The sequence below is a fragment of the Stegostoma tigrinum genome, chromosome 3, assembly GCF_030684315.1.
Source record: "Stegostoma tigrinum isolate sSteTig4 chromosome 3, sSteTig4.hap1, whole genome shotgun sequence".
Lineage (NCBI taxonomy): Eukaryota > Metazoa > Chordata > Chondrichthyes > Orectolobiformes > Stegostomatidae > Stegostoma > Stegostoma tigrinum.
The window spans coordinates 30,518,362-30,535,978 of record NC_081356.1 but is presented as its reverse complement, the minus strand read 5'-3'; the positions used below and the strand labels follow the sequence as shown (position 1 = coordinate 30,535,978).

Genomic DNA, 17,617 nt, shown 5'->3' with positions numbered 1-17,617 from the left:
CAATGAAATTGACTGTTGGAGATACAGAACAATAGATAATGAATTTCTTGTTCCTTTTCTTGGACTGCAGATAAAAAATGGCACCCTGTTTCAGAGTAAAGTCAGATACTATTGTAATCATGGCTACCAGATGGTGGGCAGTCCCATTCGTACCTGCCAGGGAAATCGGCACTGGTACAGTGAGTCATCACCTTCCTGTGTGCTTGTAAACTGCGGACATCCTCCGAGCATTGAACACGGGCTTTTCAAGGGGTCAGATTCCCATCTGGACTCACAAGTCGAACTCTACTGCGAAGACGGTTATGCTGTCTCTGGAGATCCAGTGTTGACCTGCCGGGGTGACGGCAAATGGGGTGGAAACCGGATGCCAGAGTGTCGTCGGCTAAGGTGCCCGGAGCCATTGGCCCCAGGGCGGGAGAGTCACCTGATTGTCCATGAGACAGAAAAGACTGGGATCATTCGGCTAGAATGCATTGAGGGGTACACCTTAGAGGGGCCAACGATTTTGAAGTGCCTGTACTCTCAGCAGTGGAATAACTCCTTTCCAGTTTGCACACCCGTTATTTGTGGGAGGCCCCCAGAGATCCAATACGGCGAAGTTTTAGTTTCTGACCTTCACTTTGGCAGCGTTGCCAACTACACCTGCGCTGATGGATTTGTAGTAAAGGCAAGGCCATTCCTAATTTGCCAAGCCAATGGAAAGTGGGGCTCCCCTGTGCCAGAATGTGTGGCAGTGGAATGCCCACAGCCAGAGCTGATTGGTAATGGAATTGTGGACATCCAGGGACTGACTTACCTTGGCAAAGCTGTATACACATGTAAGCCAGGGTTTCAGCTGATGGGAAATACCACTGTGATTTGTGGTGAAGATGGTAAATGGCAAGGGAGAAGGCCAATGTGCAAACCCATTGAATGCCCTGTTCCCCAAGAAATAGCAAGTGGTAGAGCTGAGTTTGAGAAAGTGTACTATCGAGATACTGTCACATACTTGTGCAACACGGGCTTTAGACTTGAAGGCCAGGAAAAACTGACATGTTTGGAGACAGGTCAATGGAATGCGAAGGCCCCTGTCTGCAAGCCCATCAAATGTGATCCACCTCAGCTTATAGAAAATGGTTTTGTTGAAGGCTCTGATTACAGCTTTGGAGCTCTTATTTTTTACAGCTGCTTTCCTGGCTTTCACTTAATTGGGATCTCCATGCACATCTGTAAGGAATCATCCTGGTCCAGTGCTCTTCCTTACTGTGCACCCATTGACTGTGGCCTCCCACCTCATATCGATTTTGGGGGCTACGTGGTCATCCCAAGTCAGGACAAACAAGGCAATGAAGGACTTGAAAGCTACATACAGCCCAGTAGTCAGGAACATGACTCTCATACCATGAGCAACCTCCTCACATCAGACCTTGGAACAAACAATGGTATTCCAACTTCTGCTTCACAGCAAATGAGTTCCAGTAATGGCAAGCAAATATGGAATACTCCATCAAACTTAGACCTTCTGCAGACTTCTGAGTTCTTTAGTGGTACTGTTATTCATTATTACTGTTACAGTGGCTACAAGCTGCTAGGGTCTAACGTGCTGGAGTGCCAAGAAGATGCCTCATGGAATGGCAGTGCCCCATCCTGTCTACTGATAGAGTGTGAGCTCCCAATTAAGCCAGAACATGGACACATTACTTTTTCAAGCAACCTGGTTGGGAGTGTGATACAATATGTGTGTGACCCTGGATATGAGCTTGTTGGTTCAGCTACTGGAAATTGTACATCGAGTAGTGAATGGAGTACTGCAACCCCAGCATGTCAACTTATATCGTGTGGAGTCCCCAGCCAAGTTGCAAATGGCTTTGTGAAGGGCAATAACTACACTTACACCAGTGTGATTGTATACGAGTGCAACTCTGGATTTTCACTTGTTGGGATCAAGAGGAGAACCTGTCAGGCCAATAAAGAATGGGATGGTATGGAGCCGCAGTGTGTCCCAATCTCCTGTGGGTCACCTCCCATTCCCAGCAACGGCAACATGACTGCAGGAGATCACACGTTCCAGAGCATGGCCAATTATAGTTGCAATTTTGGTTTCCTGATTCAGGGGGATCAAACCCGCACCTGTCTCGCTAATGGGAGTTGGAGTGGGGAGATGCCAGAATGCCGGTCTGTAGCATGTCCACCACTTGCAGATATACAGAATGGGAAAGCCTTAGGATTTGAATTCACGCTTGGGAAGGAAATAGAATTCCAGTGCGAGGATGGTTACCTATTGCATGGCGCGCCCAGTATTGCATGCCAGGAAAATGGAAAGTGGAGTGATGAGGCACCACAGTGTGTGCCCATCAGCTGCGGACCTCCAGAAGATATCTCCTATGGATTCATAAATGGGTCTAGGTTCAGATTTGGTGACTCTGTAAAGTACATCTGCTTTCTCGGATACAAACTCACTGGGACCTTAGTTAGACATTGTCTACAAAATGGCTCTTGGAGTGGCAGTGTCCCAGAATGTGAACCGTGCAAGTGCCCACAGCCAGTTGTCCACAATGGATTTGCTACAAGCCGCAATATTGCCTGTGGCAGCATAATATCCTTCCAATGCAAGGAAGGTTTCAAGTTGCTGGGCCCCTCACAGGTTCTGTGTGAAGATGGAGGCTCTTGGAATTCGAGCTTTCCATACTGCGGCCAGATTTCTTGTGGCACACCTCCATTGATTCACAACGCGTTCTTTAATGGAAGCAGCTCCGTGCATGAAAATGCCATAGCCTACAACTGTTTGCCTGGCTACACCATGAAGGGGAAGCCAGTGGTTTTCTGCACAGAAAGAGGGAGATGGAGTCGACCATACCCAACATGTGTGCCCCTGCTCTGTGGTCCTCCTCCACCCGTGCAGAACGCTGCTGTAACAGGAGACCTGCACACCTTCGGGAGTAAAGTTGTTTATAGGTAAGGACTACATTGCCTAAGTTCCATGGATCTTTTAATGTTATTCTCTTAAATCAATTGTATGATGTCCATTATTCTACCTGATATTGGTGCAAGGCTAATTCATTCTGTGTTGTTTGGGTCTAATATGTTCCCTTTTTAACTACCTTCATCTCGCAGTTGGATTTACAGGTCAATGTCAGGTGAGGGAGATGAAAGGGGAGGTGCACAGCTTAATCACTCCTGGTCCTACCACTACATTACATTAAATCAAGCGGTGGGCAGACAATGGGAATCCAACCAATTAGTGTAGGCGAGGGGGCACCACATCAATTCATCTGTCTAATGTGGGATGTCCAGCAGGAATGTGGTTCAGCAATGAACTGGATGTCAGTTGCAGTCGCAAATTTAGAGACTTCTTGTTCCCTCATTCTCTCCTTCTTTCGGAACTTCACAACAGGAGAATAAATCAAGTCCACTAACAGCCAAATGTTGCCACCTTCAGTAGGAAACTCTGCTGCTTCATGCACCCGTGGATCGACTTGTAGGCCTTTTTGGACACCCTTGTGCTCACCCCAGTGTAACTCACTCCAAATGTTTCTCCGTCTGCCTCCCGTAAAATGGAGTGCACCAGGAGACATTGCAGTTTATTCACTTTTCCATGAAGTGTGGGGATCTGGCTTCTAATCTCATTATTCACTTCCCTTTCTTCGCATTACCAGGAGTTGGTAGGTGACACTAGATTGCTGATCAAGCGATATTGCAGTGTATGCAAACACAGCTCCCCCACAATGTGAGTTAGAGTTGGGGGGAAGAGCAGTTACTCAGTTTGCCTCTGGAAAGCCATACCATAACCTTTGTGCCAATTTTCTCATTTTGTTTTAATCCAAATTCACTTGCAAACCAGAAACCTGTTTCCTTTACAATCCTTACTGCCACATTTGTCATTTATTTTATTCCCCCCTGTCTGTCCTAATTTTCTTCAGGTTGAGAACAAGTTCAAATTATGCAAAGTCAGATGTTTTTTGTTAGTTCATTCACAGGATAAGGGCATCGCTGGCAAGGCCAGCATTTATTGCCCATCCCCTATTGCCCAGAGGGCAGTTCAGAGTCAACCACATTGCCATTTGCTCTGAACTATACCACAATAACTTGACATGACAGAATGTCTTGGAGGTAGCAAAGACTGAAGATGCTGGAAGTCAGAGTTGATAAAATGTGGAGCTGGAGGAGTACAGCACGTCGGACAGCATCCAAGGAGCAGGAAAGCCGATGTTTTAGGTCAGGACCCTTCATCAGGACTGGGGAAGGGGAAGAGAGCTCAGAAATAAATAGAGACGGGTGGGGCTGTGGGAAGGTAGGTGGGTTGGTAATAGGTGGCTGCAGGTAAGGGTTGTGGAGATTGGTCAATGGGAAGGGTGGGGTGGATAGCTGAGAAGGAAGATGGACAGGTTATATCAGGTCAAGGAGGCAGGGACAAAAGGGAGGGCTGGGCATGGGATGAGGCCGAGGCTAGGGAGATTTTGAACCTCATGATTTCTACATTGAGGCAATTGTGCTATAAGCTGTCGAAGCAGAATATAAGGTGTTGTTCCTCCAGTTTATGTGTGGCCTCATTGTGACAGTGAAGGATAGACATGTTGCCAAGGGCGTAGGAGGGAGAGTTAAAATGGCTGGCAACCAGAAAGTGGTGTTGATTGGAGTGTACAGAACGCAGATGCTCCACAAAATGGTCACCGAAGTCTGCGCTTGGTCTCTCCGATGTAGAGCAGGCCACATCAGGAGCAATGGATACAGTAGACCAGGTTAGAAGACATACAGGTGAATCCCTTTCGGATTGGGAATGATTGTTTGGGGCATGAATGGAGGTGAGGAGCATGTGTAGGGGAAGGTGTAGCACTTCCTGTGGTCACAGGGTAAGGTGTCGGGTATGGTGGAAGACTTGGCGGGGCGGGTGGAGCAAATGAGGGAGTTGTGGAGTGAGCGGTCCTTATGGAACGCAGATAGGGATCAGGAGGGGAGTATCTCTTTGGTGGTGGGTTCTGATTGCAGATGGCGAAAATGGCAGAGGATGGTATATTGGATTTGGAGATTCGTGGGGTCGTATGTGATAGGTAAGAGTTGTCGCAGTTTGGTCCAAAGACAGAGTGCCTTAGTGTGATTTGTCTTGAAGCAACAACAATTTGCATTTGTGTAGTCTTTAGCTATAAATAAAGCATGAAGGCCCCAAGGTGCTTAAAAGAAGCATCATGAGGCAAAATTTGACACTGAGCCACAAGGAGATTTAGACCAAGAGACCAGAAGATGAATCAAAAAGTAGACTTGAAAGAACACCTTAAAGGGGGAGGAGAGAGGTGGAGAGGTTTTGGGAGACAATTCCAAAGTTCAGAACAGGGGCTGCTATAGGAACAGCCAGTAATTGTGGAACAACAGATGAGAAGAATGTGTTAGAGGGCAGACTGGAAGAGTGCAGACGTCTTGGAGGTTGCAGTACTTGAGGACATTAGAGAACTGGTGATTGCTGATGGTCATTGAGCAATCCAACATAAAGATGATCATTTCTTTCCCTTATCAGCCTAGCCTCTAGCCTGGGAAAGGTCCCAGTCCAAGGATGGAACCAACAGGTTGCCCTTTAAAGAATCTGTACCTACAGAGCATTGGTAGAAAAACTGACCGTAGCAGTTCCAATCTTATACAGTACTATACAGGACAAACATCACAGAAATGAGATACAACTGGTTCCTGTGCATGGGTCCCCAATTCATTTTGATCCCAGGTGAGGGATTAACTGGCTCGTTTTCTTTATTTTGCTACTCCCTCGGTTGTAACAAGGCTAGCATAGAAGGATCCCTTCCCTCATGGATACCTTTTAAAACAAGGGAATTTAACCAATTTCACTCATTCATGAAAGATTAAGTTTATCAAGTATCAAAGTACGAGAAAAGATAATAAAATGTGACACATGTTCACACAGGTTAGAAATGAAAAATAGGTCCAAAAGGACAAAGCTTAAAAAGAAATTTAACAGAGACCAAAGTCTCATCTGTGATGAATTCCTCATGAAATATAGTGGTAGCATTGACTCTGCCAATTGAGCAGTTGCTTGGAGATTCTTGGTTCTGCAGCTACCTTCAAGAATGGCCGCACTGCCTTGCTTTCAGCAAGCAGAGAGAGATTTTGTTTATTTTCACCTCCACATGCAGGATTTCTAGTGGATTTCTCAACTTTGCCTCTTCACAGCACATTTTAATACAGTAGAACTTCAACTACAAGCCAGCCCACTAGCGCACCAGCTCTCTAGGCTACTTGCGCACATACAGATGAGTGATTGCAGTCAGTTTTTAACCCCCTTTCTTGTGCATTTCTGGAATGTTAAAACACAAACATATTCATTTCACCCAGAACTGCCTTTTGATTTTCAACTTATTTGTTATGTCTGTAGTGTCGGGCAAACCCATTTGAGACTTACAGTTCGGTATTTGAAGGGCATCTATCCTTTTGAAGTGTTGTTCATTCACTAGTCTTTCATAGGACATTGTCTCAAAAATCTTAAAAATTATGCATACTGCGTTACCATAGGCAGTGATTAAAGAAAAGATTATAGATACATTTAAAGGGAAGCTGACAACCATATGAGGGAGAAGGAACATAAAGACTAGCAACGGAACATATCATGAAAATGTACTGAAGCCTAAATCACTTCTGGATATTTTGAACCTTTAGGTACAACATATTCTTTTAAAAAGAAGATGTACAAGCTGAAGGATAGCGTGTAAATGCGTTGGCATTCTAAAATTCTTGCATGGACTACACCTAGGTCTAAGTGATTTCATAGAATGCTCCACCTAAAGAGTGTCAGATTTTGTACTCCTTTTGCTAAGTTTTCTGCATATTTCCTCCTCCACTTCTCTTGCATTATTACATGGTATATGAACATAGCTGTTAGAGTGATTAGTCCCTGAATATACTTTATCTCTATTTGTGCCAGTAAAAATTGAGATGTTTTTCAGCAAATGACACTTGTGATGAATTTTAACTTAGCTCCCAGATTAACCTGATCTATTGTTACCTGTGTTACTCCCATCTAAAAGTGTTCAGCTACATTCCTTTTGAGTGTATTTAGGTGGTTATTGTCAAGTTGTCACTTTTGAATTCAATTAATCAAGTAAAATTATTGTTAGTCTGGTCATAATTATGGAATCACTAATCATATATGAAGTTGCATTTTGTGGAATATTTGAGAATTGAAACATAAACATTTGATCTTCAGGCAGCAAATGGACCAACTTGTCTTTTTGCAGATGTTTAGAGGGCTATGTAATGGAAGCTGAGAAAGATACAAGAACGTGCTTAGAAGATGGTTCTTGGTCCAATCACAGCATTCTGTGCAAACTACAGACTTGTCCTCTGCCAATGAGCAAAATGGCAAATGTTGTTGTTTCAGGAACACAATTTACACTTAATGAAAGTATTATCATCTCCTGTGAAGAAGGATACAGACTGTCAGGAGCAAACCTGTCTGTCTGTCAGGTGAGTACTCCTAGTAAAGGTGTGTTAAATGCACGTACATGTGTTCTATAGGTGTGTATGAAATTCACCAGGGGACGTTCAATTTCATATTTGCAAAGATATAGAATATTGTTTATAAAATACAGCATATTTGCAGGAATAAGAAGTTTTTAGGATTGAAGGGAGTGAAGCAAAATGGGAGGTGGTTCATGCACAGCATAAATTCAAGCTGTGATCAGTTGGGCTGAATAGCTGTAAATTCTCTCTAATTTGTTGTAATACTGATGTGATGCTGTGTGGTTCTAGGGTTTAATTTTGTAAGGCATTATTTTTCTTATGATATGGAAAGGATTTACATTTATGTAGCACCTCTTCCCAACCTCAGGATATCCCAAGGGCTTTACAACCAATGAAATACTTTTTGAAGTGTAGCATTCTTGCAATGTAGGAAATACAGCAATCATATTGTGTACTGCTTCCAGTTAGATGGATAGTTCATCACTTACGAACAAATATTAATAATTCATGGCATGTATTGTGAAACCATTGTAATAAAGTACTGTATAAATAAGTTAGTGCATTGCATAGGCCTTCACAGGCATCCCACATGCTAAATCAAGGCTTATGTATATTTAATGAACCTTATAGACATACCCATCTTAATTAATGCAAGTAAAAGCATCAAGAGAGTAACAAGATTCAGAGCCATCTATTTCCAGAATTTATAAAATAACAACTGATTTATACACATGCTTATGTTCTACAATGAGCTTCCAACTTTTTTTAAGTTTCATTTTGCCCTATTCGCCTTTCCTTCTGTTCCTTGCACCCTCCTATGTCTCCCTAACTTCCTATTTAATGATTGCTCATATTCACCACAATGTGATTGTGTGCTTCACATTTTGGTCAACATGTCTAAATTTGTTAAATGCAGTGCAGATAAGTAATTACACCAAATATAATTGCAATCATTTATATGATAAAGACTCATTTTTAATGCAATTGTCTTTCATGTTGGCTTTCCATGTATGATTGTTTTAATCTACTTTCGAATGTTTCGACAGAATGGTTTCTGGAATCCACCAATTTCAGATATTGAGTGTCACCCCATATTATGTGAGGAGCTCCTCCCACCATTACATGGCTCATTTAAGGGAACCAGCTTTGTATATCAAGAAATTATAACTTATCAATGTGATAACGGCTATAGTTTACAGGTACCTTTTCTTGTTTCCATGCCTTTCTTTTGAAATTGCTTCTATATTTTAAAAATCAAATTGCATTCATCTGACATTTCTTAAAATTTAACTCCTTCCTGGCATTTTTTAAAAACACTATGGGCATCACAGGCACAGCCAGTGTTTGTCATTTTAAGAGTAGATTGGCTGGGTCCCATTGGCTCAATAGCTAGAGGGCACAGGTTTAAGAAAAGTGGTAACAAGGTGTAGACCTGGTCTAGGCCCGAAACGTCAGCCTTACTGCTCCTCTGCCACTGCTTGGCCTGCTGTGTTTGCCCAGCCCTACACCTTGTTATCTCAGATTGTCCAGCATCTGCAGTTCCTACTGTCTCTTCAGAAAAGTGGTGACATCTTTTTTAAATGAAGCTATTATTTTGATCCAGAATGCACTGCCTGTAAGCACTGGGGAAATCAGATTCAGTACTAACTTTCAAAATAACTTCTCTTGAGCTTTGGGAAATAGCAAAAGCGGTTGTGCAGATGAAGGCACATTAGGCTAATTCTTTCCTGTGCTGTAGAATTCTATCCTTTAGTGGCCTTTCCTAGTCGAGCTTGTACAACTCGAGAACACAGAAGAGAAGTAGAGGAAGCCATTTGGCCCTTGAGGCTGCCTGCCTTTTGATTAGGTCCTGGTTGATCAGAGTGCAGAGACAGCTCCCTTTTCCTGTCCACTACCATAACATTTGATTCTCCTATCCATCAAAAAGCTATCTAACTCAGTCTTAATGATACTCAGTGTTTCTCTGTCCATTGATGCTGCCTGACCTGCTGAGTTTCTCCAACATTCTCTGTCTTAGTCCCTGATCTTTGGTTCGCTGGCAGACGATACAGGGTTTTTCTACTTAAGCATTTAACAGGGAGAAGAAGCCTGTCAGTTGGCACTTATGTGCTGGAGCCTTTCTCACCAGTGAGAGGAGGGTTTAATCACCATTAAAGTTACCTGCCCTTAACATTTAGATCAAAAAGCAATAAATCCTGACCAATGCTGAGCAAAAGCTTGAAATGCTCAGCAGCATCTGTGAAGAGAAATCAAGTTAACATTTCAGGTCAAGTGACCCTTCCTCAGAGCTGATGGTAGCTAAGAAAATGTCGGTTCATATGCAGAGAAGAGGGTGGGGACGGGGGCGAGGAATAAACAGTACATAGAACATTGAAATGTACAGCACAGTACATGCCCTTCGGCCCACCATGTTGTGCCGTGGAATAATCCTAATCCAAAAATAAAATAACCTAACCTACATTCCCCTCAATTCACTGCTGTCCATGTGCATGTCCAGCAGTTGCTTAAATGTCACTAATGACTCCGCCTCCACGACTACCACTGGTAAACTATTCCATGCGCTCGCAACTCTCTGGGTGAAGAACCTCCCTCTGACATCTCCTGTATACCTTCCTCCTAACACCTTAAAACTATGACCCCTCGTGGCAGTCAATCCTGCCCTGGGGAAAAGTCTCTGGCTATCGACTCTATCCATGCCTCTCATTACCTTGTACACCTCGATCAGGTCACCTCTCTTCCTCCTTCACTCCAGAGAGAAAAGTCCGAGCTCAGTCAAGCTCTCCTCGTAAGACAAGCCCTCCAGTCCAGGCAGCATCCTGGTAAACCTCCTTTGCACCCTCTCCAAAGCCTCCACATCTTTCCTTTAATAGGGCAACCAGAACTGGACACAATATTCCATGTGTGGTCTCACCAGGGTTTTGTAGAGCTGCAGCATAACCTCGCGGCTCTTAAACTCGATCCCGCTGTTAATGAAAGCCAAAACACCATATGCTTTGTCAACAACCTTATCCACCTGGGTGGCAACTTTGAGGGAGCTATGCACTTGAACACCAAGATCCTGCTGTTCCTCCACATTGCCGAGAATCCTGCCTTTAATCCTATATTCAGCATTTAAGTTCGACCTTCCAAAATGCATCACTTCGCATTTATCCAGGTTGAACTCCATCTGCCACTTCTCAGCCCAGCTCTGCATTCTGTCAATGTCTCGCTGAAGCCTGCAATAGCCCTCGATACTATCAACGGCACCTCCAGCCTTTGTGTCATCAGCAAACATACTAACCCAACCCTCAACCTCCTCATCCAAGTCATTTATAAAAACTACAAAGAGCAGAGGCCCAAGAACAGAGCCCTGTGGGACACCACTCAGCACTGACCTCCAGGCAGAATACTTACCATCTACAACCACTCTCTGCCTCCTGTCAGCCAACCAATTCTAAATCCAGACAGCCAAATCACCCTGTATCCCATACCTCCTGACTTTATGAATGAGCCTGCTGTGGGGAACCTTATCAAATGCCTTGCTGAAGCCCATGTACACTACATCCACCGCTCGACCCTCGTCAACCTGTCTCGTGACTTCCTCAAAGAACTCAATAAGATGTGTAAGGCATGACTTGCCCCTCACAAAGCCATACTGACTCCCTTTAATCACGCTATGAGTTTCCAAATAGTCATAAATCCTATCCCTCAGAATTCTTTCCAAAACCTTGCAGACCACAGACGTAAGTGACTGGTCTGTAATTTCGAGGGATTTCCCTATTCCCTTTCTTGAAAAGAGGAATAACATTTGCTTCCCTCCAATCTTCCGGTATGACTCCTGTGGAGAGTGAGGAAGCAAAGATCTTCGCCAGATCTATCTCAGAACAGATCTATCTGTTCCTTAAATCAGCTCCACATTTCGATTGTCCCCATCCCCTGCATTTTGCTACACCATCCTATGCCTCCTAAGTCTTGCCTAATCGCATTATAATTGCCTTCCCCCATCTATAGCTCTTGCCCTGTGGCATGTTCCTATCCCTTTCCATCGCTAAACTAAACGTTACCGAATTATGGTCACTCTCTCCAAAGTGCTCACCTACCACTAAATCAAACACCTGGCCTGGTTCATTACCAAGTACCAGATCCAGTGTGGCCTCCCCTCTTATCGGCCCTTCGACATACTGTGGCAGGAAACCGTCCTGCACACATTGGGCAAAAACCAATCCATCTGACGTACTAGAGTTATAGCAATTCCAGTCAATGTTCGGGAAGGTAAAGTCTCCCATAATGACAACCCTGTTCCAGTAGGTGGGGATAAAACTCAAAGAGAATGAAGAGCATTTGGACAGACAAAGTAGTGGATAACGATCTGGCGAGAAGGGTGAATTGCTATTAATAGGGGATTGTTGGCGACTAACAATGAGCTTCCAGTTGCCTGCCACTTCAACATACCACCTTGTTCCCTGGCCAATGTCTCCGTCTCAGGCTTGGTGCAGTGCACCAAGGAAGCTCAGTGCAAGCTGGAATAACAGCATCTCATTTTCCACTTGGGGACCCTGCAGCCTTCTGAACTCAATATCGAGTTCAATAATCTTAGGGCATGAGCTCCTCCATTGCCTTACCCCAACTCACACACACCAGGCCTTGTTATCTGCTGTTACTACCAACCCAACGTTAGCTAGCAAGATTTGAGAAGATTTGTAGCTCAGGTTCTCCTCTGAGAAAAAGAACAGGAAATGACATCACCAACGCAGGAAATGGCATCACCAACCCAAGGAAACCTAAACAGATAAATAGAAAGCGGAACATAACACCAGCGCTTCAGCGGAGCTTCACTGATGATGTTACCTAGAATGGTGACGAAACGTCTAAAAACGAACCTTCCGGCCCAACATTAGCCACCAGCAGACCCCATTCATAGCTTTTCACCCTCCCAGGCAGATCATTATCCCCTCCTTTGTCCAACTGTTCTTCTTTTGGGCTCTATCACCACCTACCATTTATTCCCTACCAGCTCCATCCATCCTGTCTTCTGCAAACAAAGCTGACAGTTTCTTAGTTACCAGCAGTTCTGAAGAAGGATCACTCGACCCAAAACATTAACTCTGATTTCTCTCCGCAGATACTTTCAGACCTGCTGAGCACTTCTCGTAATTTCTGTTTTTGTTTCTGATTTACAGCATCTGCAGTTCTTTTGATTTTTACTGTGCAAAAGCTCAGTAGGTTTTAAGAAGCAGCTTTAAAGGTGGAGAGAGGGATTGTGCAGCAGGGAGATTTACACATTTAAAAAATGGTTTGGAAAATTCCTTTCTCCCTCCCAGCTCCCCCACCAGCAGTGCAAAAGTCAAAAGCAGTTTGGGATTACATGCACCAATGTATTGCGAGGAATAATTCGAGTCAAACAGAGAACTGGGATTTTGCCGATATTCATGGAGTCATACAGCACAGAAGAATCACTTTAGCCTAACTCTGCATCATCTTATCTTCATGAATCCCATTTAGCAAAGTGCAGGATGCCACTTTCAGGACACTGTATTCTCTAGTTATTGTTATTTATTGCTGTTACAGGGCAGTGTGGAGAGATTCTGCCAAGCAGATGGGACATGGAATGGAACAGAGGCTTCCTGTCAGAGTAAGTACTTTCAGGAATGAGGTAATTAATTCAGAATGTGTTTTCAGGAAACAGTGAGACTGGAACTGCTGAAAATCAAATTCAAGATCCCGCATTTACCAGGCAAAGACCTTTAAGCCACTGAGCCATGGCGTCAAGTGCTGGATTCAGAATATCAGCTGTCTAACCATTGCTGAGCTGGAATTACTGGAGTTAATCATTTTAATTTGTTGATTATGATTTAGAGGAAGGTATCATTGACATTTTGATGGAGGGAGGCTGTTTCTCTGACTGCAGAATCTCAAACCAGAGGCTACTACAATTAATAGACATGTATTGTGGTTCAGACTTTTCAGCCTGATCTGAGGAGAAATTTCTTTTATCTGAGGCTTGTAAATTATGCAATTTTCTACCTTAGAGAGCTGACGATATTGAATTGGTGAGTACATTTCCATACAGAATTTGTTTGTTTTTGGACAATATGGGAATCAAGGGGTATGAGCATAGTGCAACAAAATGCTGTTTGGGTAAAAGTGCGCCATGATTTGACGAAACAGTAGAGCAGGTTTGAAGGCCAGAAGGTCCAACTTGCTCTACTGTTTCTTAGTTTTAACTATGACTACCGCAAGAAATACCTGTTTACGTATATGAACAGGGCTTTTGTCTTGTTTGCTTTAAAGTCACAATATCATAATGTGAGCCAAGTCACAGAATTTATGATGTGGAGGTGCCAGCGTTGGACAAGATTGAACAAGGTCAAAAATCACATGACACCGCATTATAGTCCAACAGGTTTGTTTGAAAACACAAGCTTTCGCAGTCTTACTCCTTTTGCAGGTGATAGAAGGAGCAAGGCATCGAAAGCTTGCATTTTCAAATAAACCCTGTTTGACTATAACCTGGTGCCATGTGATTTTTGACAGAATTTATGGACCTATTTCTGCAGATTTAATTATCAACTGCATGCAATTCACTGCAGTGTTCAGCTGACAAAGTAGCTGATGCTAGTTATTCAATATTTCCAGTCCATGAAAAGAACTCAATCAATGTGTTGTATCAGTTTATTTCAATGTTCATTGATGGACTGGCCTTTGCATTGGGACCTGGTTAGCTCATTTGGCCACATGGTTGGCATATGATTCAGAATCATGTCAACAGTGTAGGTTCAATTCCAATTCTAGCAAAAACAGACTGGGGACATATCTATGTGGAAAAGCAAACCACTGTTGACAGTAAAACAGCCTGAAGCATAAGCAGATAGTGGGCCAAGGAGCAGATTTCAGACAGACCACACAATCATCCCTTTTATTATAAACAGTACCTCATTTGCAATAGGGATTGTTTCATGATAACTTTTTTTTTAAACAAATTGTTGACATTCTCAAAAAAATGTAAATTTCCATGTTAGAAATCCTGTCAAAATTTATTTAGCGCTCAAACAAAAGCAAAGTACTTCAGATGCTTGAAATGAGAAGCGAACAGAAATAACGCTGGACAAGACAAACTTAGCAGGTCTGGCAGCATTTGTGGAGAGAGAAGCGGTCAACATTTTGGGTCCTGTATGAATCTTCTTCAGACTCCCCTTCTTCTGAATGGGACCCATTCAAAGAAATCAGGATATCAGATCCATTTAGGAGCTTAGAGCAGAATAGCAAACTCCTCATAGATGAAGTTTTTCATCTGGAAGTGCAGTTTGTCTCTAATCTACTCATTTCATTTAATATTCTTCACCGTCTTCCTCATAATGACTAGCATTATCTCTAGGATGATCAATTCTCTGGGAGTGTCCCGGAATTGCTCGGACGTAAAGACCAGTAAATAAAGGCAGCGTGAAAAATCGTAGGTTATTAAAAAAACAAGAAGAGCAGAAACAAAGTCAGAAGGTCTTGCAGCATTCGAGCAGGGAGTATTGTATCCAGATTTTGAGTCATCGTCCACTTGTAGTATCAGTTTCTCTCTCTCACACAGATGCTGCTTGGTCTGTTGAGATTTTCCAGCACTTTCTTTTTTATGTCAGATTTTCAGCATCTGCAATATTTTGCTTTGGTTATACAGAGCGTTTATAAATAATGTCAGATTTTTTAAAAATTTCTTTGGCCACTTGATGAGCCATAAGTCAAATGATGAGGTGATCGCTGGCTAGGCAGTGAAGAGTCAACCACATTGCTGTGGTCTGGAGTCACATGTAGGTCAGACCAGGTAAGGGTAGCAGTTTCCTTCCCTAAAGGACATTAGTGAACCAGATGATCCTTTCCTAACCGTCAATAATAGATGATTTGTGGTTATCATTAGACTGTTAAATCCAGGTTTTTATTGAATTCATATTCCACCATCTGCTATGGTGGGATTCAAACTCTGGAACATTACCTGGGCCTCTGAATTAACAGCGATTTTACCACTAGGCCATTGCTTTCCCTGAGCTGATTTTCATACATTAATATATTTCAGTTTCAAAGAAGTGAAACATTTCAGCCTGGTGTATAATATTGAGGTGAGCGGCTACGTACTCAATATTTCAATCCAGTGGGGACTCATGGCAAATTTCTGTTTTCCTTCGGTGATGAAAGCTGATTGAAAAAAATGACCTTTCATTCGCTGTTCACAGCCAACCATTTCCAGGCAAAATTGAGACTTATAACACCAATCTTTTCATGATCAGCATTTAACCAGATCTTTCTGATATGACCATTAAAATGCTTGCTCCCTCCCCATCAAAATTCTTGTCCCTTTATCACGATCTCCTCTCCGACCTCTTGCTGGTTCCAGGGCCATGGCTTTTCGGAAGCATCCCCCAAGATGTCTGAATAATTCTCCATCATACCAATGTCAATACTCTGCACCAATGCACTGAATTCCAGTGACAGGTTATGATTCTGGGGACTATCCTCTGCTTGCAGAACCCCAATCCCTGCTCCACACCCTGTTCACAGAGTCAGGTCAAAGATCATCAGTTTTCTTCATATACTTGACCTGCTAATAGCAGGATTTTGTCTTTCGTTAAAGGAATCAGCTGTGAACCGCACTCAGGAGTGGATAATGCAGTGAGTATTGGAACTGGAGATTCGTACATGAGTAACATCACCTTTGTTTGTAATGTTGGTTACCACCTTGTTGGGCCTCAGAACATCACCTGCCTCGCTAATGGAACCTGGAGCCAACCTCTTCCTCACTGCGAGGGTAATTAATACATTCTTTTTTATTTGCCATTGAGCTGGAATGCCCAACATGGAACACACTGACGGTCTATTCTATGTATGGTGGTTTGTCAGAGTTGCCATATTCACATAATAAGAACATACATTTCATTCAAAAAGACGCTTGAGAGCCTACAGTTTCCAGTTAAGTGTGCCCCACCTCGCTAGAGGCCGTCAATCAGTTGAACATGATCAGATGCTTGGCAAAGAATCACTACATATTGGGTTATTAACGCGGGTAAAGATTCAGGAAAAAGATTCAGTTCACAATAGTCGCAGCATCAATGACTAGTTGAAGGGAGCAATGGCAGTGTTGTGTCATATCGCCGGTTATTTTAGAGGACCAGACTGTTGCTCTGGGGTATGTGTTCAAGCTCCATCACAGCAACTGGTGGAATTTAAATTTAGTGAATAGGAAGTAATCTGGAACTGAAAGCTAGCCTTAGCAATGGCGCCATAAAATTATTGCTGATTGTCATAATAACTCAAGTAATTCACTTTAAGGAAGGGCATCGGCTGTCCTTACCAGGTCTGGCCTACATGTGACTCCAGACCCATAGCAATGCGGTTGACACTTAACGGTTGTCTGAAATGGAACCCAGGCAACCAAGGGCAGTTCAGAGTGGGCAATAATTGCTGGCCTTGCCCATGTCGCCCACATCTCATGAAAAACAAAACAATGCCGTTTTATTCTTTTGAGTACCCTTATGAACTCGCACCCACACTAACAGCACAAAATTATTTATCTGAAATGGACCCATTTTGTGCATCTCACAATCCGCTCGAGGTAAGGAAACTGTATACAGAAAGCAGACACTTTACATAAACTGAATTCTTTTAACTTATTTTACCAAATGGGTAATCCTGTACAGTGGTCCCAGGTTTCTGGTGTGCATGATATGCATTCATTAATGTTGGGGTTAAAATTATCCATTCCCACAATTTCCAGGTATCTGATACTGGCACTAGAAAATCAATAGAACTTAATTTTAAAGTCATAAAAATATTAAGAAATGTGTCTTTCAACCTATTCCAAGAATTCTTTTCTCACTGTTCTCACTCAGTTTAGGATCTGTGTTTCTTTGTGCCAATTTGTTTCCTCACGTTTGCTGTAGTCCTTTTACTGCCACCAAAGGGTTTTGCTGTGGGAATTGCCCTATTTGTGACATTGAGTACAGAATATAGTCAGCACAGAGATGCTCAAAAAGGGCATCTGGACTCATTCACTGGTCTCCCTACATACCCACTTATAGAGCAGACCAAAGGTGGAGGCACATGTTCCCAAGGAAAGCTGAGATTCCAAGTACAATCACACCATTAAGGATTCCTAACTGTGAAGCTAAATGTTACAAAGGAAGTAATCCAACATTTCTATTGGACTTCATATTGCAAA

The 17,617-nt window shown here is 43.0% G+C and overlaps 1 protein-coding gene and 1 long non-coding RNA gene across 3 annotated transcripts in view; one reads left to right on the top strand and one right to left on the bottom strand.

Annotated features, from left to right (window-relative positions):
* The window catches only part of svep1 (sushi, von Willebrand factor type A, EGF and pentraxin domain containing 1), a 225,117-nt gene that overhangs the window by 171,878 nt on the left and 35,622 nt on the right, over positions 1 to 17,617 (top strand). Inside the window, exons 38-42 of one of the 2 annotated variants that reach the window (XM_048527618.2) lie at positions 71 to 2,934; positions 7,215 to 7,443; positions 8,487 to 8,639; positions 12,988 to 13,051; positions 16,034 to 16,207. In XM_048527618.2, coding sequence (XP_048383575.1) covers positions 71 to 2,934; positions 7,215 to 7,443; positions 8,487 to 8,639; positions 12,988 to 13,051; positions 16,034 to 16,207 — 3,484 coding nt within the window. The remainder of the gene's footprint in view (positions 1 to 70; positions 2,935 to 7,214; positions 7,444 to 8,486; positions 8,640 to 12,987; positions 13,052 to 16,033; positions 16,208 to 17,617) is intronic. The other variant, XM_048527619.2, reaches the window with a different exon arrangement.
* Positions 1 to 17,617, bottom strand: part of LOC125451011 (uncharacterized) — a 47,549-nt gene that overhangs the window by 10,608 nt on the left and 19,324 nt on the right. The window lies entirely within an intron of this gene.